Source organism: Lepus europaeus, chromosome 1, assembly GCF_033115175.1.
Source record: "Lepus europaeus isolate LE1 chromosome 1, mLepTim1.pri, whole genome shotgun sequence".
Lineage (NCBI taxonomy): Eukaryota > Metazoa > Chordata > Mammalia > Lagomorpha > Leporidae > Lepus > Lepus europaeus.
Genome location: NC_084827.1, coordinates 158886577 through 158912858, shown reverse-complemented (window position 1 = coordinate 158912858; position 26282 = coordinate 158886577). Strand labels below are relative to the sequence as shown.

Genomic DNA, 26282 nt, shown 5'->3' with positions numbered 1-26282 from the left:
TTTATGTCACCTTATGTCAACAAAGCTCTTTTGAAATGTCCTTAAATACAACTATGATATATAAAATGTCAACAGTTATTGTGTCTTAAATCCAGAAAGAATCCACTTGGAATAATCACTTCTTTACCATACATCAGTGAAGAAAACCCCCTTGAATGAGGGATGGAGTAGCAGTGATTATGCTCATCTCTCATGCCTTTCTTTCATGTTTGTGCTTTCTGTAGTGACTTTTGCTGCCTTTAAAAAAATCAGTTGAATTTAACTTTCAATTATCACAGCTTTGTTCTGAAGAAATACCATGACCATTGAAAACAACCATTCCTGACAGCCTAACCTGAATACCTTTCTCTAGGCTCTGGGGTTTCCAAGATCCTCTCCAGGACAACTCCAGGGCGTTTTGTGGTCTTAGTTTTTCTGTACAGCTTTGATTTGCCTCTTGTCCTAATACAACTTTGTCTTGAGTAGTTATTGGATGGTAATTATTTCAACTTTTGCTTTTCTCCTCTACACTTATCCTTCATTTGAAAGAGAACATACTTCCTAATAAAGACATGAAAGCAAGTGTATGGTTCTCAAACTTGGAACATCACACAATACCTAGAGGGCATCTGAAGATGCAGAGTGCTATTCCCTCCTCTGGAATTTCTCATTCAGTAGATCTGAGATGGGTTCATAAATCTGAATTCTGACCAGCCCACAGATACTTCTGATGCTGCTGAGCTGGAGCTACACGTTGCAAATTACTGGTTAAGAACACGAGCTTTGAAGTTTTATAGAACAGGGTTCAAATCTCAACCACATATCCAAGTGCAACTTACTGACTTCAGCTAAGTTTTGATGCCCTCCACCCAGCAACTTATTAATTACAGCTGTTGCCTCTTTACAGGATTGTTGTAAAGGTTAAATATAGTGATGCCTACAAAGGACCTATTACACATAAAAGGTTAATTTATGTGAACTAGAGTTACTCTTGCAGTGGTTGGATTAATGATCACCATTAAACCAGTTATTTAGAAGGCACTTCAAAAGAGCAACTGTTTCTCTCAGCATGTGCCATTGGCTGACACCACTTGCATTCCAGCCTCCCAGAATTCACTGTCCCTGACTCATCCTGCAGGCACCTAGCCAGGTGTTGCTTCCCTGGCCAGTACTTTCCTGCTGTCTCCCTGTCATGCAGGATGTGTTGTGCTCCACATTCAAACTAATTGGGCCTATATTTTATCACTTAGTCATCTGAGAAGCTCAAGAATGCTCGACATTGAGGAAATATGTTACTGAGTTGATGTCTTAAGTACCTCATGTCCTAGTTATTTCCCTCAAATGTGTAGTGACATTAATTATGAAAATTGTGGAAATGAAGGAGATAAGGATGAGAATATTTATGATGTGAGTGTGTAAGTGTTTGAAGGAGCACCATTCTGTGGGATTGAGTAGGATTCCAGTTCTCAGATGGCTGATGGTTCACTCAGCCCTGAAACACGAGTACTGCTGTTAGCAGGAATTAATCCAGAATCCAATTAAATTTTCACCTGCAGGAATTCTGGCTTGCAAAGCCCACGTCTTTACCTCCCTGCAGCTTTCCTCCTGTGTTGCTCTTCACTCTCATCTTTCTCCATTCTCAAAGAAATCCTCAAATCAAGGAAATCCTCAATCAAGCCAGAAAAAACATAGACATCGAGCACCCAATACCTTAAGCATATGATATCAGTCCCTAGCACACTGTGTCTTGCCCCTATTTTAAATTCTGACACAGAAAGCTAGAGCTAGGAGGTTTTCAAGATTTGGATACAACACTGCTGACTATTTTGTTATTTAACAACCTTGGAAAGTAACTGAGCTTAGTCTTCCAGAAGACAGGTGTGTTGCTTTATAGACCTTTCTGCAAAAACACATAAAAGTAATGGGTGAAAGAAAGGACTCAGGGTTGGCTGGGTATCTCCCCGGATGAGCAGGAGCAGTTACGATTGCTCTGGGCTGTCGCCTTACACAAATGAAGCACCAGTAAGCAAGACAAGCATGCTTGCAGGAACTTCCTATTTCTCTTTTCTCAGTTGAGGGGCATCCAACCATAAATAGTTTCAAGAAAAGGTTTAACATTTGTGATGGATTGATTTGAAGCAGCTCAGAGTAACATTTAAATATCAGAGGTCTTACAGTAAGGGCTTCCTGCCTGAGCCAGGGCAATCCTTGGAGGTTTCCCAATCAGCTAATGCCAGAGGAGGTATTGGTTAGCACCTTTTCTTTGTCCTTGTTTTATGACATGTTTTGATGCATTTCCCAGTCGCATAATTTGATTTTTAGAATTAAACATTATTCCCCATAATGAGAGCTTCTCCCTCTATCCTGATATCAAGGCACGTTTTCTGAATGTGTGTCTTCACATTCAGTCAGTTTTACCAATTTTCAAACCACAGATTTGGTTAATGCTTATGGCTATGTGAACACTTTCTTCTTTTAAATAAAAAGCTCAATTGGCCTCTTATGCAGCATTATCTGAGAAAAACTGAAAAGCTGTTCAACTCATCAAAATGGTGCTCCTGATAGCCTACTGCAGTAAGTACCCAAATGCTCACACACATTCTTAAGCACTCTCGTACGAATGATCCTTTAACTTCTAATGTTTTCATAATTGATGTCTGTACAAATCTGAGAGAAATCGCTGGGACATGCAGTATTAAAACTACCATCTCGGCAACATTTTTTTGTGAGCATTCTTGAGCTGGCCCACAGAAGAGACATCTGGCTGGTGCCTGTAGGATGAGTTGTGTAATGGAATTCTGGAAGGCTGGAATAGAAGGGGCATCAGCTAATGGCAATGCTGAAGGAAACAGTGCCCTTTTTTAAGATGTTTTCTTAATGACTGTTCTAATGAAAATTAATCTAATTAATACAAAGAATAAACATAGCTCTCATTTATTAAGTGCTTTTATTTTCTAGATGGTTTTTAGGCAATAACATACTTAAACTTTACAGTTAAATAAAATGTTAGTAAGAATAATACTGGGGGGGGGCACATTTGGCATAGAGTTTAAAATATTGCTTTGAATGCCCATACCCCATATAGAGAATGGGTTTGAGTCCTGGCTCTGCTGCTGATTCCAGGTTTCTGCTAATATACAGCATGGGAGGCAGTGGTGATGTCTCAAGCACTCCTGCCACCCAGATGGGAGACCTAGATTGAATTTCTGGCTCCTGGCTTTGGCCTGGCCCAGCACTAGCTTTCGAAAGCATTTTGAGAGATAACCAGCGGAGGAGAGCTCGCTCACTCATGCTTTCTTTCTGCTCTTCCCCATCCTTTTCTCTCTCATCCTCTTGCTCCTCTCTTTCAATTGAATAGGATAAAATGAAAAGAGGAATCACAGTTGCTAGTTATGACATTAGGTAAGCACTAAAAGGGAACACTCATTACAGGAAGTCTGTTCTCAACAAACAGAAGCTTTACATGCCTATGATGAGATGATGAAACTGGAAAACTTCAAGCTGCAATCAGTTTTCTCTGGCAATCAGCCTTTGTCTTTAGATCTCCTTGCTATGTGATCCATCAGTTATTGCATGCTGACCAATCTTTGTGGTAAACTAAATAAAAATTAGCTAGGAAAGATATCTCTCAAGAATAAACTTCTTCGTCTCCACACAATGCATCTGAGGATCTTCACATGAAAGCTTATTGTATGAAATGGAAGGAAAATATACTAAAGTAGGATCTTTTTGCTTTTTACCTGTTGAACTCTCGATCTGGTGGAGAATTAAGCCCTTGACTGTAATGTACATTAAAACTATGTTATCTCAAAAACTAGCACAAGGAGGTAGGGAGGGAAAATCTATTCTTAGAATTGTATCTGTGAACTATATTGAATCTGTTAAAAAATGAAAAAATGTAATGCAAAAAAGATAAATTCATCTCAAATAGTAACTTAATTCCAAGAATCGGATTCTTTTTTAACTGTAGCCCTTCTGAAAGTATAGCATGGGCATTTTTTGTTCACTTAAAATATGTATGTGCATCTACAACATGTTGTGGGCAATGGGAATACAACAGTGACCCGAACAGACAGAAATCCTTGGTCTCATGGAGTGTATGCTTGTGGGAGGAGAGAGAAGTAGTTAAATAAGTAAAACATATACTTATGTATGTGGTAATAGGTGTGGTGAAGGACAACAGAGCAGTGGAAGGGAAGCCAAAGTATTGATTGATGGCTCGTAGACAAATATTGGGATCAGAGTCTGGGGGTTGAGGGGTCTCCTGGTCATCTGGTGGAGTCTGAGGTAAATGAGTAGAAAGGCATCATGAGATTAATCCTAATAGTCTCAAGCCAGATGTGAGATAAGTATGGCTGTGACTGTGGGAAAGGGGAGGTTACAATCTTTTCAGAGGTACCCAGAGTTCTGAGGTCCCTTCTTTTCTAAAAGCTTGGGGCTGTGGAGGCCCAAGAAGGTTTGATCTTATTTGTAAGAAGGGAAGTGTTGGAATGTGTGCTCAAAAGATATGCCCATTAGAGACTCTTGCTCCCAGTGTCTTGCCTGTGACTTCCAAGGAAGATCTAGGGATAACATGCTAAGGGCCTTCTAGGCCCATCTTGCCTGAGTGTTTTGAAGGCATTTATAAACTCATTTAATGACAAGCAGTACATTACAGCTTTGTTTTTGTTTTTGTCTGATAGCACAAGGTTTAGGCTAAATAGTGGTGGAGAATGATGGTGTGGTGATGGGATGCAGCTTGCTCTGGGACTCCACTAGTTCGAATAGCCTGGGGCCCCTACATGGCAAAGCTGAAGTGAAGTGAGGGAGAGCTCTAATGTGTCTACAACAGAAAGGTTTATAAGAAGCAAGACTTTCTGCTTTAAATTGTGTCTTCTGCATAAGCAGTAACCACTTGGTCTCTGGGTGCCTTTGAGTGAATGTTTGGGCTGTGGAAGGGAGAGGTAGGAGTCATTCCAGATGGGCGGCTCACCACTCGTGAGACTGCACAGTACCCTCAGTGAGACTCTCCCAGAGCCAGTGCTGTGAGCTTCCCTAGGAAGATGGGTTTATTTCTAGGCGTTCCTGAATCTTTGCAAGGCTAAATATCTTAACTTCCCCGTCAGACTCTAACCTTTAGTTACTTCTGAAAGTATTTCACAGTCACCCATTTTCTACCATGCATAGTTCTTGGAAGTGATCTATTAGAAATTAGTCTGTAATTATAAAAGACAGCAATATGGTATTTAAAAAAAAAACATAATTAGAAAGAGACCACGGGCCAACACTGTGGCATAAAGGGTTAAGCCTCCGCCTGTAGTGCTGGCATCCCATGTGGGCACCTGTTCAAGTCCTAGCTACTCCACTTCCAATCCAGCTCCCTGCTAGCGCCCCTGGGAAAGCTGTGGAGGATAGCCTAAGTGCTTGGTCCTCTGCAATGGGGGGTGGTGGTGGTGGTGGTGGTGATGGGCATTTAACAATATGCCCAGCTATCATTTGTAAGGCAGTTTAGCTTCAAGATTTTGTGAATGTTTAGATGTAAGACAATGAATCTATGTGTATTCGAATGTCTTTCAAATAGTGAATAGTAAAGAACTAAGTGGCTCTCACAGTGAGTGCAACTTCCTAATCCATCTGCTGTAAAGGGAGAGGGTGTGTGCTTTCAGGGAAGACTGGTCTCATTGTTACAAATGCTTAAGTGGGGAAAAAGGAACTTCCTAAACATTTCACCTATGTTAAGGGAGAAAAAGAGAAAAAGTTCAAATTTTTGCACTTGTTGGCTTTTCTCTCTACATTTTCTAAAAGAACAGGCAGCCCTGATAATTATGAAATAAATGTGATTAGTAGGAGATGAACGTGATATTAATTTTCATTAAGTCAACATTATAAAATAATGTCTTTGAAATCTAATTTGCTGATGGATTAAAAGGGAATCTTGTTGGTCTAGGAGTACATAAATAACAATATTTCCTTTTTTGAGTTTTTTATTTTAGCTTTATGAAAGAAATAGGAAGTTATTCTTTGTGGCTTATTAAAATTGTTATTTGTAGTTCCTCTCTTTTGATTTCTACTTTGTTAGAGATGGAGTTCTGACCTTCAGTTATGGAGTCAATGAAACACAGACTTTGAAACTGCCTTTCATAGGGCATGCTTTCATCATGAACTGCTCTAGGGGCTCTGTAGCCAATGGATGTATCATGTTGCCAGCACATTTTTCATCTTCAGTGTGTGTGTTTTATGTTTGTGTTATGCTTTTTACTAATTCTGTACCTAAGATGAAATGAGAAGATATTAAGTTGAAAGATTTGCATGCAATTAAGCCTGATTTTTCAAAATAGTTCCAGAAAATGTAAATGGATATACTTCAGTGACTATTTTAGCAATTTCCCTAATAGATGCATAAAATGGGCAATGAAGCTTTCCAAATGCTTTCAAAAGAATCTCATAGCTAAAGGAGTTAAAAAGTCAAGTGCTACAAATTATTAGTCTAATTAATTTATAGAGTGCCAATTATAGTAAGAGACCAATGCAGTTATAATAAGTGACATGTTGATCATTTAATTATTAAATTATAAATGTAGTAAGATACTTTTACATTAACTTGGTCATGAATTTTTCTATATTTTATGTTAGTCATTTTTAATCATAAGAAAAATAAAGGTTTGTTATAGGAAATTTAGGAAACATGGCTAGCAAAAAGAAGGAAGTAAAAATTATGTGTTAACCTATCATCTGGAGTTCAGTACTAGTAACATTTTGAAGTATTTTATTCCAATCTGTTCTCTATACATATGTTTTATTTTTAATCAAAATAAGCTTATAATATCTATTGCCTCTGAAAAAACAAGTTTAATAATATATCATGAACATACATGGCTTTGTGGGGATGTCTTTAATTTATTTCTATAGTATTATTTGCAGTTTTTAAGGTAATCCATGTAAGGTACTGTCAGATTTTTAAACAACCACTTTATTTTTGAATTTGTAGGTTTTAAATTTTTAAAACTTTTGCTATTATAAAACAACTGTAATAAACATCTCTACATACACACTTTTATATTCTTATCTGTTTATTTCTACTTGATTGGTTTCTAGAATGTCATTGCACTCTACAGACTCACTGATCTGCAGTAAGGATATCATTTATATTCTCGTTAGCAGTATGAGAGAATACCTTTTGCATTTCGCCTTTCCAAAATCACATACTGTGTTATTTTGATATATTAACAAACTTAAAGATAAAATTAAGTTACTTACCTGGCCTGTCAATTTTTCCTTTTAGAAGTTCTTCATTTACTTTTAAGTTTGGGAAGACCTTTCCTATGTTTTGAATAAACCGATGATTACATTATTTTTAAAATTTCTTTGTTTTTTTAAATTTAATTATTTAACAGAAATTAATTTTCATAGAATGGATAAGGTAGAAGTGTAATTTCATCTTTTAAAAAAGATGAATTTTCTAATACATTTCTACAGTAATATATATTTTTCATCAAATATTCGGATGTTGTCTTAATTATATAGATGCATGCTTTATTGTGCTTAGCTTTATTGCACTTCACAGATATTGTGTTTTTGCAAATTGTGGGTTCCTTTTAATCCTGCATCAAGCAATTCTTTAAGTGCCATGTTTCTAACAGCATGTGCCCATTTTACATCTCTGTGTCATATTTTGATTATCTTGTAATATGTTTAACTTTTTCATTATTACAATATATTATAGTGAACCAGAGATCAGTGATCTTTGATGTTACTATTCTAATTGTTTTGAGGCTGCACAAACAGCCCCTATGTAAGACAACAAATTTAATCAATTTTATGTGTCCAGTAGCTCAATTTCTGGCCATTCCTCTTTTTCTCTCCCTCAATTCAGGCCTTCATATCCCATAAGACACAACAACATTGAATTTAAGCCAGTTAGTAACTCTATAAGGGCCTCTCAGTGATCAAGGGGAAGGAAGACTCAAGTGTCTCTCGCATTATACCCAAAGCTAGAAATGATTAAATTTAATGAGGCAGGCATGTGGAAGCCCACATAGGCAGAAAGTGAGGGCTCTTCACCCAAACGGCCAAGTTGTGAATGCACAGAGAAAGCTCTTAAAGGAAATTAAAAGTACTATCCCAAGGAACGTACCAAGGACAAGAAAACACAACAGCCTTTGGTTTTGTGCTGATATGAACAAAATTTTAGTTGTCTGGATAATTAAACTAGGAATACAAAATTCCCTTAATGCAAAGCTTAATCCAAGGAGAGGTGAGGCAGCTGCAGAAGAATTTGAAGCCAGCAAGGTTGATTCAACAGGTTTGAGGACGGAAGTCACCTCTACGACATAGAAGCACAAGGTGAAGCCGTACGTGCTGATGTGCAAGCTGCAGCAAGTAATCCTCAAAACCTAGCTGAGATCACTGAGGAAGGTGGCCACCCTGAACACAATGTAGCGGGAACACCTTATATTGGAAGAAGGTGCCAAAGAAGGACTTCCATGGGTAGAGAAGAGAATTCAATGTCAGGCTTTTAATCTTCAAAGACCAATTTGACTCTCTTGTGTGAGAGGCTAAACAGCTGGTAAGCTGAAGTTGAAGCCAATGCTCATTTCACATTCTGAAAGTCCCAGGACCTTTAATATTTTAGTAGATAAATACTAAATCTACCTGTGCTCTAGAAATGGAACAACAAAGTCTGGATGGCAGTATATCTGTTTACAATATAGTTTCCTGAACATCGTAAGCCCACTGTTGAAAACATTTGTATATATTGGGAAACCAAAATTTCATATAATCTCTTTATTTTAATATTCATTTCATTGTGGTAGTCTGGAACCAAACCTACAATATCTCTGAGGTATGCCTGTATGTTCCTGAGTTGCTTTTTTTGACTTTCTGTTCAATTCTGTTTGTGTTTGCTTCTATTCCCATATTCCATTTTTTAAAAAAATATACTATATATTAGAGTAATATAGCTAGTAGGTAGACTTCTCCAACACTACCAAATGAGTCCTTTTCATGTATTTAAATAAGAATATAGACTTTGGGCAAGTGTTGCGGTATAGCAGGTAAAGCCACTGACTGTAATGCCGGCATCCCATCTGAGCACTGGCTTGTGTCTCAGCTGCTCCCCTTTCCTTCCTGATCCACCAGCAATATGAAGGAGTGCCTATTTCCCACAGTATTACCAACAAATTGGATTATTGCACGCTAGGATTTTGCCAATTTACTAAGTAAAAAAAAAAGTATCAGTTTCCATTGCATTTTCATCCTCATAAATGAATAGGAGAAAAGTGTCATGTTTAAAGATCATTATTACTTCATTTTCAGTAAAATGTTTTTTAAAGTTATTTGCTAATTTTTGAAGAGAATCAAGGTTTTTTTTTTCTTATCACTTCCTAAGAGTTTTTTGTTTGTTAGTTTTTGTTTTGGGCATCCTTTCTCATACTTTGTCAGGCAACTTTAGTGTTTACTTAATAAGTATGATTCTGACCTTTTGGGCTGAGGTACATGTATTTTATCAAATGAAAATTATCCATACAGTCTTATTCAGAGGTTTTTGTCACTAGTATTTGCTGATTTACAATTACTGTTCTTAAGTTTAAATAAAAATAATATGCTCTCTTTTCTCTATTTAGCCATAGATAAATTATACTAACACATTGTCTAACATTGAACTATCTTTACAAACTCATAGTAAATCCCACTTGGCCAGGAGGTACAATTATTTTAAACTGCTCTTTTCTGTTTGTTTACAAAATTCACAATCTCTGAAAACCCTGTTTCTTTGTGAAAATTCAGTTGAGTAAGGCTAGAACTGAGATGGTATCAAACTCTTGTCTATTCAGTCTCTTCATACACTTTGTTGTAGAAAGGTTCATGTAGTGACAAAGGCTGCCTTAGACCCCATGTAATGTAACATCTTAAACAATATATGAACTCCATTCCCTCAGCACAATCTATAACCCCAAGCTTGTAGACAGAGGAATTTGTAGCTGTATTCACATTAATAATCACAAGAATTGTCTCTCTTTAGCTGCATTTTATATTTGGTAATCTTTACTTGATGTCAATGCACCTCATAAAAAAAGTTTATTGTCTCTCTTCTCTGGAAGACTTCAGTAGCATTAGAATTATCTGTTATTTAAAGGGTTGATGGTATCTTTTAAATTGTGAAAATATAATAAATTTGAGAAAATTCATTCACTAAAGAGACCCATGAAACAAAAAGTCAAAGTTTCCTGCTTCTACAACTTCTTCTTTCCACTCCTTACTTTCTCTTCTGTTCGTTCGATCACCAGAAAGGCTTAAGGTATAGTCTTCCAGAACTTTCACTATGCTACATCTGAAAATAACAAAAATGGTTTTAAAACAATCTAATTTGATTATTAGTGACACTGAATAATTTCTAGATTTTAAAACATACTTTGTTTGTGAACTACCTCCTCACAAACTTTTCTGTTGTTTTTATTACCAGCTTGTAAATGCTTAAAATATTGAAGATCTTTGTCTTTTTTTCTCCTCCCTTCACCCTCTCACATCTCCCTAAAAGTAATCAATGAATCATAGTAATATTCTATTGTGCTCCTTCTCTATATACCTATAAATTTAATATTTACTGCTTATAATTGTACTTCATTTATAAAGAAAAATATTTGAAGTATATTTCACTTACCAGGAATATATTATATATGTGTTACTGTATCATATGGAAAATAGGGTAAACTGTACAGTTCTTGCTCATTTTATAGGGCAGCAAAAATTGTCAGTAGGGACTTGAAATGCTGTAATATATTTTATTACCTCGTTGAAGGACTTTTTTGCTTTCTCCCAACTTTTCTCTCTTAAAATGTGATGAAAATTTTGTTCATGACTGTGGGACAAAGTACAAAAGGTGAAATTACTGACTTCAAGTGACAAGAAAAGTTAAAAAGAAAATTCCTTCTGAAATTGTTCTAACATTTTCTCAACTCTTTTGAAACACTTTTCTCTGTATCTTTGCCAGTGTGAGGTGTTATAATCTCAAGTTATTATTGATACAAAATTGAATTTTCGTTGTTTTAATTTCTATCTCCCTGGTTCCTTTTGAAGATAAGATAATTTTTCCAAAATTTACTATAAGATGTTTGATTTCCTTCTTATGCGAATTTCCTTTATGTACTGTTTTCCCGTTACCTTCACCATAGAATTATTTTTCTTTTATTTATTACAAGGAATCTGCATGTTAAGAATAGAAACAAGTTACTCCATGTTCTGTTGGAAGCTAGTAGATATCTTTAAGTTCCTTTCTCTTTCATGTTTGTGCTTGGCTCTTCCCCTTTGTTGTTATTTTCCTATTTGCCCTTGTGACAAGTCAATTTCTTGCCTTATTTCTATCACTACCAAATTAGAAAACAGTAAGGGATCAGAAACAATATTTCAATGGTATTTCCAGCAATTTCAGTTTAGTTAAGAAGATATTAAAACTCCTTATTTAATTTGCATGAAGGATTTTGCGGGAATGTCCCATCTAATCTAATTTTCTTGAGGTAGCTTTTTTCTCAGAGCCATGAATAATGAGTGACTCTACATTCCAGTGAAAACAAAGAACTCACTTATATGCTAGTTGATGAAATGTTAAAAAAAAAAAGGCATTTAAACAGAGTCTCCTAAAATATTCCAATATCTGGCTACATATTTTTAATCCAGATGTTTGACATTATAAATTTATATTGGATATGGGTTTCAATTCATATTTTACGGATTTCTGAATGAATTGACCAAATGTTAGCATGTATGTACCACTGACAAATGGAATAACTTTATAGAATGAAATATAATCTGTCAAGGCTTAATGTCTAGAATAAATAAATAACTCAAACAATTTGAGCACATAAAAACAAATAGGCCGAGTAAAACAATGGGTAAAAGATCTAAATAGACATTTTTCAAAGGAATACATACAGATGGCCAACAGATACATGAAAAAATGTTGAGTATCACTTATCCTTAGGAAATATAAATCAAAACCATAATGAGATGTCCCCTTGCTCCAGTTAGAATGGCTACTATAAAAAGACAAAAGATAGCACAAGCTTGTGAGGAGGTAGAAAAAAAAAAAAAAAAGAGAACGCTTGTACACTGTTGGTAGGAAAGAAAATTAATACAACCATTGCGGAAAAAAGTAAGAAATTTCCTCATGCAACGAAAATTAGGGCTCCACATGAACTAGCAGTCCCACTACAGGGTATAATTGAAAAATAAACCAGTGTGTTGAAGAGACATGTGTACTCCCTTGTGTATTGCAGCACTATTCATAATAGTACTATCCACCCAGAATGGAAACAAAATAAGTGTTCATCAACTGATGAATGGATAAAAAAGTGCATTTACACAATGGAATGCTTTTCAGCCATAAAATGATGCAATCCTGTCATTTGTGACAGCACGGATGGAATTGTAGGTCATTATGTGAAGTGGAATAAACCAAGCACAGAAAGAAAAGTACTACATGATCTCATTCATATGTGGTATCTAAAACAGTTGAACTCATAGAAATTGAAAGCAGAATGGTTTCTAGAATCAGGGGAGAATGAAGGACAATGGTAAGAAAGTACTAAGTTAGGTAAAAGAAGTTCTGTTGTACTGCATAGTAGGGTGACTATAGATGGTAGTAATGTACAGTTTATCTTTCTAAAGGAGAGAAAGGATTTTGAATGTTTTCACTATAAAGAAATAATGCTCAAGGGTATAGAAATATTTACTCCAATTTGAACATTATACAAGTATTGCAATTTTTAGCTTTCAGTTAAAAAGTAAAAAATAAAGGAATAAATAAAAGTGAAATGAGTAATGAGTGGCTACAAAGAAAGATGTTAAAATTAATATTACTTCTCTAAAAAGGATAAAGTATTACATTGTACATCTAGAGTCAGGACAAGAGCTGATCAGGTCACTGTTTCTTACAGTGTCCATTTCACTTCAACAGGTTTCCCCTTTTAAGTAAATACAATAAATACTATGTAAGTAGGTACATGGTACTAGTCAAATGTATGACCAGTTCAAATAGTTGAAGTATTTGTATGATACTCTAAACTGGAGCATTTTCTTTAAGCAGATGCTGGCTGTGCCAATTTAATTTTTTCATATTATAAAAACAATAAAGAATTCTCATTATTTCGCATTGAAAGGGCTGGGACTGAAAGGTAGAAACACAATCACAGGGAAAGATAGTATGGAAATGTTATATTTTTCAGGAAGTCATTTGGATTACTAGCTCTTCAGATGTAATGAGAAGGGAGAAACAAATGCTTAATAATATGTTTAACAACTAGGAATCCCTATACCAATCCCTTTAATTCTACCCCAATAAAACATTACCTTCATCTTTTTTCCTCCTGGTTAATTTGTTAATATGTACTGAGCTAATCATTCAGATCTTTGTTTAACATTTTTATTTTACTTGGATTATATCAATAGTCTTCATGGTACTGAACTAACTTTAATGAGAATGGAGTATATTTTATAGTTTGGCTATATTCATAGCTAAGCACTGGAATTCTTGCTTGAGGTTATCATTGAGACCTGAATATTTTAAGTTTTTTTTTTCCTTTACATAATAGAAAATTTCTGAGTATATATGTCCTTAAATTATTAATGCAAATTATATTACCAAGAATCCAGAAATGCTACAGCTGTTTATCATTTTATAATATCAAAATACTTGTTTCTAAAGATAATTATATATATTCATTGGTAAATTAATATTTTCTGAGAAAACTAAATTTTATGCTTCCTTGTTTGCTCTTAGGTAATCTCAAAATAAGGATTTTAATATTAACTGAATGTTGAGTTTTAAGATTAGATGTGGTAGATTCTATCACCTTAAGCTTTTCTTTTATATCTATAATGTGTTTTGCTTTTGTAAGTTCTAATTTTAAGGAGGCAGAAAATCAATCTTGGTATGCAAAATGGAAATATTTTACAGTCAAAGTGATCAGCATTTATGAAAACTGATAATTATTTTCCTGTGAAAATTATCAATATTCATGAAGATTTAAGAAAATATGAAACAATGTTATTAGACTGTTTACAAATTAAAATCCATTGCCACTCTCTTTCATCCATAAGGCCTGTTCTTAACTTGTTTTCTAAGACTAAGAAAATAATAACATTTTTAAAAAGTAGTTTTCACTATAATGTGCAAATTTTTTTGCATGTATGTGAAGACACAGACTAACCCTGTATTGGAAATTTAAGATACTATTCTGGTTATATTCCCTTAAAATCAACACTTATTTTCCCTTCAGTTCTGTAAATGAAGAGAGCACAGGAGCTGTGGCACTCAGCCTATGTTCAGGATAAAATTATCAGGGCCACTGGTGATCATGAGACTCCAGTGCCCTTTGTGTGCTCTCTCTTGACAGTGTTTACACTTTGTTGTTGTTATTGTTTGGCACAAGTGATTAATTAGTGACATTTAACTATACAAAAAGGTAACAGCTCAGTGTTATACTATAATGCAAGTTAGTCTTTCTATTTTAAATTCAGATTAATTTCCCTTCAAAAACAATCTAAGCTTGTTTAGAAATAGCAAGATGAAACAGAAGTGGTTATTTTTAGTGCTTCATGGAGGAAAAAATTCAGAAAACTTGATTATACCTTGTGCACCCAACATCTGTTTATCAAGTATACTAATGGATTACTAATTAATTGAAAAATTAAAGTTCATTCTTTACACAATTTGTAGAAAGAGGCTTTCATTTGAAGACAAATTTCTCTATCAAGACATGTGATAGAAACAGGCTAATCTTGGGTGACATCAAATTAAGTGTGACTAGTTGGTAGTGGCTGATTTAACATTTGATGTAGATATTAATTCTGGATATATGACAGGCTTTGGTGTAGGCTAACTAGGTTGATGTGGTGCATGCCTGCATACAAAATATATACTAAATATATGGTCTTGGAAGTTTAATTTTGTAAATATGCTGGGTTCTATCTAGACAAGAGCCTTAAACTATAAACATAATTTTGTTTACACGTGAGATAAAGTTAACCAGAGCCACTTAAGGAAAGATCCTCAAGGAGCTATTTAGATAGTAGCTTATAGAAAAACAAAACACCAAAAAAAATTCAGTCAGACTTGTCAATCCTACTTGTAGAGATTGATTAGGTAGTTGAGGTTTTCTTCCTTTTATCCTTGGAGAAAATGAAAACAACAGGTCATCTTCCATTTTAGACTAAGCATCCTTATACTTTATTACAGTTAGATCTCCCTGGAGCCTTCTCTTCTCCAGGACAAATTATGCTAACTCCTTCAGTCTGTCCTCATAGGTCCTATTTTTCAGCCATTAAGTCACCACATTGTTCTTTCCTGTACCTTTCATGGCTTTTTCAAAATTCTCTTAAAAATACAAAGTCTTATATTTGATGCTTTTGCATATATTACATATGTTAGAGCCTCATTGGGATCATTATTTCTACCTTCTGAGAGATGGTTACTATGACAAGTAGTTAGATTAGGGGAATGAGAAGAAAAAGAGAAGCCAGGTGAACAATTTAATAGTACAATAGTACAATCTATGACTGGGGAAATGTTTGAAGGCTTCTTGATAAATCCATTGGGAACATACCAAAACACACACAAAAAATAAATGTAATCATAGCTACTTTTGTTTTTAAATAATTTCATACTTTTTTGCTTATTACCTTTCTGTGAAAGAAAAGATTTGTAGATGAGCTAACAAAATTCCAAATTCAAAGAAAATAATATATAATAGAGGAAAATGAATACTACCAACACCCAAAAGGCAAAGGGATTCAGCATTAGAGTGAAGATTACTTAACTAAGGGCTAGAAATAGTTTTTCAAGCAGATAGTAAGTCCAGGAGGGAGGAATTTGTGAAGTGTTACCTAGTGGAGACTTACTGTCTTCTTTCCGTAGTGCATGACGCCTGGGAAGAGTGTACTATTGGTGTTGCTGGTTTGCTGAACTGGAGTCATGGCATTGCATTTTCTTTTATATAGCAAACAGTTGATTTTGGGTGATTAGGATATTTAGTGATTCCAATCTCTCTATTCCACAAGGGACAAAAAGGAATCCATAATCTCATAAATATGCCAAACTCTCCTCTATAGCAACTACTGCAAGAGCAAGGCTTGCTAGGTTATAAAACTTAGGGTAAAATCCCTAAGATTTTTAGTTTTCTGTGTTGAATCTAAGTGTACTGATAATTAGATTGATATTTCTTTCATAACTTAACTTTAAACCTCAAGTCTTATCTATCCCAAAAGCAAAATACCTGGCATTTACCCTACTCTGTACCCTGGCTTATGTACTATGAAATGGGGTGAACTACCGAACTGCTTTATAAACTCCATAGGAGAGAAATATAATTACAAAAAATGTCACTATTTTCTTTTTGATATCCTCCTTATAAGTCAACAATAAATAATAGGGATCCACAACAAAGCTTACAGGAGCTTTAATTCCCCAGTTGGAAGGCTGCAAAATTTGCCCATCACTGATTTATTTTCACTTGAACATGGGATAAAGCTATAAATTGGCCATATCCATATTGAGAAGTCAAGGGTAGATTTTAGAGGGCTCTTGCATTGAATGGTGTACAGGGGGGAAATATTCGTATTTTGTACTAACCCCTCTTTGAAAGCTAATGCAATGTGGTCTTACCATTTTTGCAGACAGGACAACATTGTTCTGGTTCATAGACTGGGTTGACACACTCAGGAACTGCGCAGTCTGCTACAACACAGTGAACTTCATTGCTGGGCTCACAGCGACACCATTCACATGGAGAGGGCTAGGAACAAATCTAAAATTAGCCCCTTTTCTCCTATAACTTAATGCTTGCACATTCATATGCTGTCAGAAGATAAAACATCAGTGTTTAAAGTGGCTTTCCTGTATTAACTCCATTTACCATGTGCATGATTCTTCTCCTCCAATTGAAGGTGACCTAGACATCCAAGCCAAGGTGGCTGTGATGTGCAGCTCAAGTTGCCATCTAAAACTAAAACACTCATCTATGGCCTTCCCTATGTCTTTGTTTCCTACTTTCCAGAGAAATGTTTGCACAACTCATATGTCTTCCTGGTTTGGTTCCCAGATGCTCTGTCTACCTCTGGTAAACAGAAATGACACTGGAACATATGAAATATTTTTTTTCCATTTGTCATTTTTTTTTCTTCCTGAGAAATAGGAGAATTACTGAGGATGTTGAAATGATAAGAAGACACCTTTACCCTTTTATGAACTCTTTTTCAAGCTACCCTAGACTGTAAATGGCATTTTTTCCAATGTGAATTTTAGAGGAAATTGCATTTGAGATCCAAACATCCAGGTATTACATCTTGAAAGATTTAGTGAATACCTTTCATCTTGCCTGCTTGCTTTTATGAATGAACTAAAATTGATCGACCTAAAAAGCCACTATTCACTTTAAGAGTCCAAGACCCTAAAATTGGAATTGAGAAGTGATTAATTAAGAGGGGAAAAAAAGTAGGAAACATTTTTTTTTTTTTGTCTTCACAGTACTTACCGACCAACAAGGAGTTTTTTTTTTTTTTCTTTCTTTCCTAGAAACTGCTTATATCACAAGTAATCCAAAGCAATGGCTACTCTGACTTTCTCATCCTTTGTAATTCATGGCTCTAGTTTCTTATAAAAGTAATGTTTAGAATTATGTAATGAAAACTTGGAGCTTTTTGAAGTCCTAAGATGTCCATATTTCTCCAATCAAACCATTTGTTCTTAGTAACCTCTGACTCTGACCTGATGCCACAGTTCCTCACCAGCAACTGTGTTAATTAAAACTCTCTTGTTGTTTCTATGGCTACTGTCCATCATCCCTGTCTGCTGCTGTTTTTCCTGGAGCTGACACTTTGGATAACACCAGTAGTTCTTAACTCAGGCAGCTTGTTGGGGTGAGCATCATTCAACTGTTTAATTATTTAAAAAAAAAATCATTTGATCTTTGCTTTCTGCATAAAGAAAACCTAAATTAAATATTTTACTTTCATATTTAGTGAGAATAAGGTGATTAGACATAGATTATGTGGTCAAGTATTGCTATTTCTTAGCATGATCAATAAGTTCATTGATGGATACAGTTAGGCTCTTGTCTTGAGGTGTACTGTATTTAAGCATTTCAGCTGGATCTATTGCATTAGCCCAAGGGCTGGGATTATACTGAAATTCATTACTGAATATTCTCAGTAAATTAGGAAAAAGCTTGATCTTACATAAAATTTTAATTAAGAAAACAGAAGTATAAACCAGGGCTGTTTGCAAACTCCATTGTGATATCGAAGGCTCCTGAGCCAATTTGTCAGAGCGCGACCCTTTCCTTGGTTCAATTGCAAGGAAGTATTTTCACATAGCTTCCTAAGGATAGCAAGCATATTGTCAGTGTGACAGAAAAAGGGAGCCACTAATAATACAGTCTCCTCCACATATCACCCTTTCTTTCACAGTGAATATTTGTTCTTGCTAGTTCCCTTATTGCTGAAAGAAGAACTGGTCTGTGTAACTTTAATGGACTGGCTCTGGGAATCAAAATTCTTGGAAAGAGCCTGTATTTTCAATGCAAAATGTTTACTTCTAAGTCACTGTGGTTTTTAAGAGAGAATTGAAAAATTAGTTTACCAACACAGCCTGATGAAGAACACCATTCAAATTTAAACAGTGTTTCTGAACATTGCTAGTTACTAGGTGTCATGCTGAGCAATTTACCTATATTAATTTACTTACTTCTTATAATAACCCTATGAAAGCAGATTCGTTTTTATCCTCATCCCATAGAGGAGACAGATGGAAAGAAAGTCAATAGCTTTTCCAGGTCCTCAGGGAGTAAGTGGCAGAGTCAGAATTTGAATCCAGGCAGTCTGCTATACCACGTCACCACTAGATAGGAAGTATCACTATCCTGTGTACCCGCATCTGAGTAGTTGACTTCCAAATACCTTGTACCCTTCTCCATGTGGCTCACATACACAGCAATGGACATTAGTAACTGTGTAATTGATTTATACAGCATAGGTACTTCCTGCTAAAAATAATTTCACTAACTTGGGTGTTTAGTACATAAAAGATTATCATGGAAATTCTGTTGCTTTTTTTTTTTATTTGCTGCAAACTTGTTAGGAAATTATACCAGGTCAAAATTAGATTGTTGTGTGACTTGTATGCCTGGGGACTGTGGCGTCCTTAAGTCCTGGAGCCTGGCATCTATACTTAGAAGTGACATGGAGAAGCATAAATAGTGGTTCAGGTAAAGATAGAAACTGGTTAGGGGGTGTATACGTGTGTACAAGTCAGCATCGAGGTGCTAACAAATACTCTGGGGAGAAACTAAGGCAACAAAACTTAGCAATAAAAGTATAGTTTTGGAAGGGGCTTTGATAATGAAAAAACATAATTAGAAAAATAAAAAATTTCCCTAACCTTCGGTAACTTCCAATCCTGCCTTGCATTTGATTTTTATTCATGTGCTGTGGTCCATCCCATCCTAACCCAGAATCTTTTGTAGTAACCATGCTAGTTCCTATTTTATGTTCATTAAATTTTTTATAAAATATTCTTTATCTCAGTCCATTTCTTCATATCTCAAGCTTTCATGGGACCCTCTTCTTCTGAACCCTCAAATTTAATCCATCAATTTCATGCTGAGGTCCCTTTGAGTCCCTGCCAGCCTTCTCGGGCCTCTTTCCTTTCATGCTCTCACCCAAGTTTGACACCACTGTTATTCTCCTTCTCAACTTGACTTTCTTGATTGCCTTGGACTTCTCCTGTTTTTTGGAAAAAATATCATTGATACAGTGATCACTTACTAGGAGTGAGCAGTGAGCTATTTTGACATTAAGTTCAGACTTCAGAAAACCTCCCCCTCCCTACCCCTTACAGTGTCAAACTCTGAAAGGTTTGGCTCTTTGCATAAATCTTTATGTCTTAAGCACTGAGTCAGTTACAAACTTCCTCTTATTGGATTCTTCAATGTGAAAAATATAGATTAAATTTGAAAACGTCCTCATAAAACCAAAGATTAAAGAGTAAAGCTATCCTCAGAGGAACAAAAAAAGCTGAAACAAGCACTTGGAAAAGTTATTATTACTAGCTTGCCTTAGAAGAACATGTGAAATACTGTGTAGTACATGGCTTTTGTCATCTAGAGATTTCATAGGTAAGATGACTAAATGACAACATCCTAAATTTTATACAGAAAGAAACCTTTTTCTAAGAAATCTCACAGAACATTTTTGGTATGCAATTTTTCAAAAATAAAGTATCATTCACTATAATTTTTCATAAGCTTTAAATGGAATTAGGGTTAGGGCTCAAATTTATTTGATTTCTTTAATATTCATTTATTTATTAGGAAAAAAAGAGAGAGATTCCATTTGCTGTTTCACTCTTCCAATGACCACAACAGACAGGTCTGGGTTGGATTGAAGCCAGGAGCCAGAACCTTCATCCAGGTCTCTCCCACACGGGTGCCAGGGGTTCAAGTACTTGGGTCATCACCCATGGCTTTCCCAGGCACATTAGCAAGAAGCTCAGTTGGAAGTGGAGTAGCCAGGCCTCAAATTGGCAATCTGATATGGGATACTGGTATTGCAAGCTGTAATTTAACCCACTGAGCTAAAACACCATCCCCTATTTGTTAATGTATATATTAGATGGTCTGAGTATTGTATTTCTGTTATAAATATACTATACCTGCAGGTTAGTAGTTGTGTTTTTGAATCTCTAATGTTAAACTCCATTTAAGCAGGACTGTGCATTTTATCTGTAATTCTACCACTGATTGTATACCTTGTTTGGCAAATATAAATCATGTCCCAGCTCCACTAATCCACAAAGGGGCAATGGGGTAACCTGCTGTAAACATTCGTGTGTGTGTGTGTGTGTATGTATATGAGGGCACTTCGAAAACTTGTGGAAATTAAAATTCTTTTTTGGAACTAGAGATCATTATACTAAGTAAAATAAGCCAGACCTGAAAAGAAATTTCACACTAACTATTTTTTTTTGGTAGTTAATATATAGGGAGAGTATAAAAAATTCTATTTTGTTATGATTTTGAAATTCACATATATATTTATTGTTATTTATTATATCATATATAACATATTTTATATGTAAATTAAAGGAGCAAAACAAGATCATTTAAAATATTTGCCTAGGTGACTAACATTCAGAATTCCCTCATCAGTATTAGGAAGGAAACATGGCAACACATCTGCTTTAAAAATGGTTAGCTTCCAATTACCTTGATCCTGAAATCCCAAAGTCAATGTAGTTTTTGAGAATTCTTAGAGAATTTGAGGGAAGGTACAAGAATCTCAGAAATAGTGGAATGCTGGTACTATTTTTGTTATTGTTGGGAAAGTAGCCTGAGAATTCAGAATGTAGATTAATGGAATGATGGAATAATTGTGGAAAATTTACCAAGTATGTTTTTTTGTGAGAATTTGGAAGTTAACAGGGTCATCAATAAGAGCTAATATACAATTATTAGAATAATAACTGGGGCAGGCATTTGGCATCCCAAGCAGTGGTTAAGGTGCTATTTATGATACCCACACCCCATATGGAAGTGCTTTAATTTGAGTCTTAGCTGTGGTTCTGGATTTCAGTTTCTTGCTGATATCCACTTCTTGAGGTAGCAAGTAATGACTTCAGTAGTTGGGTCCCTGCCACCCACATGGAATTCCTAGATGGGATTCCAGGTTCCTAGTTTAGCTTTGTCTGGCCCTGTCTATTATGGGAATTTGGGGAATGAACCAGTGAATAGGAAATCTGTCTGCTTTCAAATAAGATAAACAAAATTAAAAGAGAGAGAGAGAACATGATATTACAGAATTGCTGCGTAGAGTTTCTCGTATGTTTATAGTAAGTGCACATTTATTTTGAATTCTGGATACACTGAGACTTACTTGAGGAAGGCCAAGGCATTTGGTCTAGCTGACAATATCCCAAGTTGTCAATAGCATGTGGTTGCTGTACCTGGCATTGATTGTAAAATGCCCAGAAGGAAATCATCACTATCTGAAGGCTTGTTGTACCTCACAGTGACAAGAAACATGGCAGTGTTCAAACAAATATACATTTCTGTTTTAATTTGATGAGTTTAAGATATTCTTGCAGGTGGGAGGGTGGTTATGGGGGGAAAAAGCCACTGTAATCCAAAAGTTATACTATGGAAATTTATATTAAATAAATGTTAAAAAATAAAAAAAATAGGAAAATTAGAAAAAAAACATTTTGTTTGGGTGGCTGTGCCATTTTCATTAAAACAGTCTACAACCATAGTATGGTGATTTCACTCCCAGATGCTCTATTTACTTGCTGCGAATCTTGGCGAAATGATGTAAACTTTCTGTGCCTTACTTCCTTAATCTACACAGTGAAAGCAGCAATAGCAGCAAACATTACAGAGTTATTATGAGGTACATAAAGATAGGTAAGAAATATTATTATTCAGTCACATAATTAGCCACTGATGGCTTTCTGGGAAAAAATTCAAAAAGTAAAGTTGAATGCACAAGACGGGGAAGGGTGGGGAGTATCACTATGTTTCTAAATCTATATATATGTATGAAATACATGAAACCTGTATACCTTAAATAAAATTTTTAAAAAGTGATATTTAGATTATTTCTTCTCTTCAGAGTGGAATCTAGTTGTAGAGGTGGTTGAAACAAAGTTGTTTAGGGCTTGGTTTGGTGAGAGAATTTTTGATCAGATGGGATTAATATGTCAGGAACACGATGAAGAGAGGTCGGCATTGTGGCAGAGTGAGTTAAGATGCCTCCAGAAACACTGGCATCCTGGCTGCTCCACTTCTGACCCTACCCCCTGCTAACAGGCCAGGGAAAGCAGTGGAAGATGGCCTAAGTGCTTGGGTCCCTGCGACTCATGGGGGAGACCTGAAAGATCTGGGCACCCGGCTTTGGCCTGGCCCAGTCCCAGCTATGTGGTCATTTGGGGAATGAATCAGAGGATGGAAGATCTCTTTCTCTCGGTGCCTCTCCTCCTCTCTCCATAACTCTGCCTTTCAAATAATTTTTTTAAAAAATAAATCTTAAAAAAAAAAATAAAAGATGCCGGTTAGAATTTTTCCCTATTGGAGTGCCTGGTTCCAGCTCCTGATTTCAGCTGCCTGATGGTGCATGCAGAGGAGGTGGGGGTGGGAAGAGGGGTGGCAGGTGATGGCTTAGGTGAGTGGGCCCCTTCCATCCACTTGGGAAACCCAGGCTGACTTCCAGCTTCCTGTCTGTGCCTTCTTGGTACAACCGCAGCTCATGTGGGCTTTTTGGGGTATGGGCCAGTGTTTTGGAGCCTTTCTCGATTTCTCTGTCTGCTTACTTCTCTTTGTGTCTGTTTCTCTTTTTCACTCTGCCTTGCAAATGAAAAACAAAACAAAACAAAACAAAACAAGTTTTTAAAAGGTTCCACTTCTCAATGTTCTTAAAAAAATCTTTACTTAGTATATACTAAGCTGAACTTCTGCATATAAAGATAACTGAAAATGAATTGTGATGAAGAATGGGATGGAAGAGGGAGTGGGAGATGGGATGGTTGTGGGTGGGAGGGAGGTTATGGGGGGTAAAAGCCACTATAATTCAAAAGTTGTACTTTGGAAATTTATATTTATTAAGTAAAACTGGAAAAATAAGAAAAAGAGTAGTTATGAATGATTAAACCGATTAGAGGTCAATGAGGAAAAAAAAAAAGAAATGAAAGTAACAAATATCTCTTTTGCTGTAGTTTGATCATGCAGGTGTCAACTTGAATGACGTCTTTCCAAGCAGGCCTTCCCTGGCAACCTGGGTAATCCAGTCCCTCTGTACTATACCTCCCATTCAGAGCTCTCATCACTTCTTGAGATTATCTGAATGATCTCTTTCCACTTTTATTTGTTCCCATATGCCATCCTCATAGATTCTAAACTGATTATATATTGTGTATTCCTGCATCCTCAGCGCCTAGAAGGTATTTTAACACTGAACAGTACTTGATAAATATTTGTTAACTGAAGTGCATAATCATTTACGCATTACCTGTTTTCTTATTGGTTAAACCATATATATGGGCAACTTCATCTGTGTTCCTCATTTATAAAAAATATTCCAAATCAATTAAGTGCATGCATCTTATTTGAATATTATAAGGAGTACTTTGGGAGGAAGGTTTTTGAGTATGAGTGATGATCTAAATATTTGGTTAAGGCAATGAAAATATACTCACTCTCTAAAAGTAGTCTTAAATTCATGATATTCATCATGTGGACCACTGAAAAGACTTTCAAGCACTGTCTTGACCAGATTATCTAGCAGTAGGATATTATAGATTTTATTTCACCAGTGAACACTGTGTCAAGTAAATTTAGAGATAGGGGAATTTATAAAGTGTCTGAGGAAAAACTAGCTTTGTTTTATGATTTGCATAAAGTTTAATGGTTGTTAATTAAAACACACTGATTTTAGTTTATCATAATTTTTTTCAGGGAAAGGCCTTAATAATAAACAATTCTACTTTCTTAAAGCTAGAGTACAAAGCCCAAGAAAATACATCCTGAGTATTCTGAGAAACAAAACTTGACTCCTAGATTCCTTTCTGAGAAGTTGTTGAAAGCTGAAGGGACATAGATGGCTAGGATATATTCTAACTGCTATTTGAGCATTCTTATCATATCAATGGCTTTCCTTCTAACCAAGTGAAATTCGACTCTGGATGACATAGGTTGCTCCATTTTTTGATTATGGGAAAAAATTATCAAAGAAAATATACCTCACTTTACTCTGCCCCCAAAAAAGTTAATTAAACCACATTTAAAATCTGGTCTCCACAAAGGGAAAATACTGCTTTAAGAAGCACACTTCTTTTAGAGATAATTTATGGCATACATTTTATCACTTTATGGAACAAATCTCATTACTTTCAAACTGTATAAAAAATTTGGAGGACTCTATTTCAAAGTTGCTGATGCCTGTCAGGAATCTCACTGTTCACTTCATTAAAATATACATTAAATTAGAAAGTGCAAAAGTATTTAGCATCCACTGCCACTGCTGTAGCCAGTAATTTGCATGCAGGAGATATCAGCTAATAATCAACAGATCCAATGGGTTTTAACCAAAATTCACAACCATTTGAAAGATGACCTATAACATTACTGATTAAAATGCTCCTCAGAGATCTTGGTCTAATGGGATTGTGATGACCTCTTCAGCATTCTGCCCTATTGATTGTAGAATGTTTAGAACACTGGGGTTGTAAGTCTTATCAAATTGTGGACATACAGCTAGAACTACTTAAGAATCTTAATATTGCTGAAGCAAACTTTAAAAAAAAAAACACAAAACTCAAAACCTGATGCCTGGATTTTTCTTTATGATCACCTCAGATGGTCAGCAAATGTGTATATTGACATCACTTTAGATTCAGGTGGAGTTACTATTTAGATATAGTCTGGAATATTCTTTTTAGTGTGTTTGTCAACAAAATATTTCATATTTGTTGAAAACAAGGGTCATTATAAAGAGTGTACTTAGCTTTGCCCATGTAGGTCTCATATATGAGGTAGGTCATAAACTATAATTCTGAAATATCAAATTTTCAAAATGATGTATTTATTCAGCATATTTATTGAATGTATATGATATAGAAGTTAGATTATAGAAGGTGTATCAACCACATGTCCATCCTGTGTCAATAAATGGGATTCTAGAAGTTAAGAGATCTATAAAAATGTTTATTTTATTTTTTAAACTTTTTTTTTAATAAAAGTAACTGGTACCACTATAATGAAGGACTGAATTATTATAGTTAATATTTTCATTTTTATTCAGACTTAACTGAAGTAAAAGAAAATACAAGAAGATTGGGAAACAGTTATAGTACAAATCCTAAAATTATTATCAAATGCAAAATTGTTCACTCATTTTTGAAAACTCATTATCGTTACAACAGAGAATGACATATTAATAGCTTTTTTTTTCTAAAGATACTTTTTCTTGAAAAAACTTTGAAAAATTTTTTGGCATATGTTTTAAGGGCAATCAATCTACAATCAAATACTGCCTGTTCTGATAAGCTGATGATGTATAGAATTGATTTCTGAATATTGTCAAGGAGTTTCACGGCAGTAAAACACAGCTTTTTTGAAATGTAAGGAATGGCATCCAGGAAAATAAAAGAGAGATAAGGAGAACATGAGAAAAAATATATTTAAGTTGTAATCTCAGATTTATCACTTATCAGGAAAATAAACAGTATATATTTAAGAGGAAAAACAAGATTATTTTTGCTGCCTGTACTATCTTCAAAGGAGAGC

At 35.3% G+C, this 26282-nt stretch overlaps 1 protein-coding gene across 1 annotated transcript in view; it reads right to left on the bottom strand.

Annotated features, from left to right (window-relative positions):
- VWC2L (von Willebrand factor C domain containing 2 like) overlaps positions 1-26282 on the bottom strand; it is a 162533-nt gene that overhangs the window by 120522 nt on the left and 15729 nt on the right. The window contains exon 2 of the mRNA XM_062201840.1: positions 16616-16745. Within this exon, the coding sequence (XP_062057824.1) occupies positions 16616-16745 (130 nt within the window). The remainder of the gene's footprint in view (positions 1-16615; positions 16746-26282) is intronic.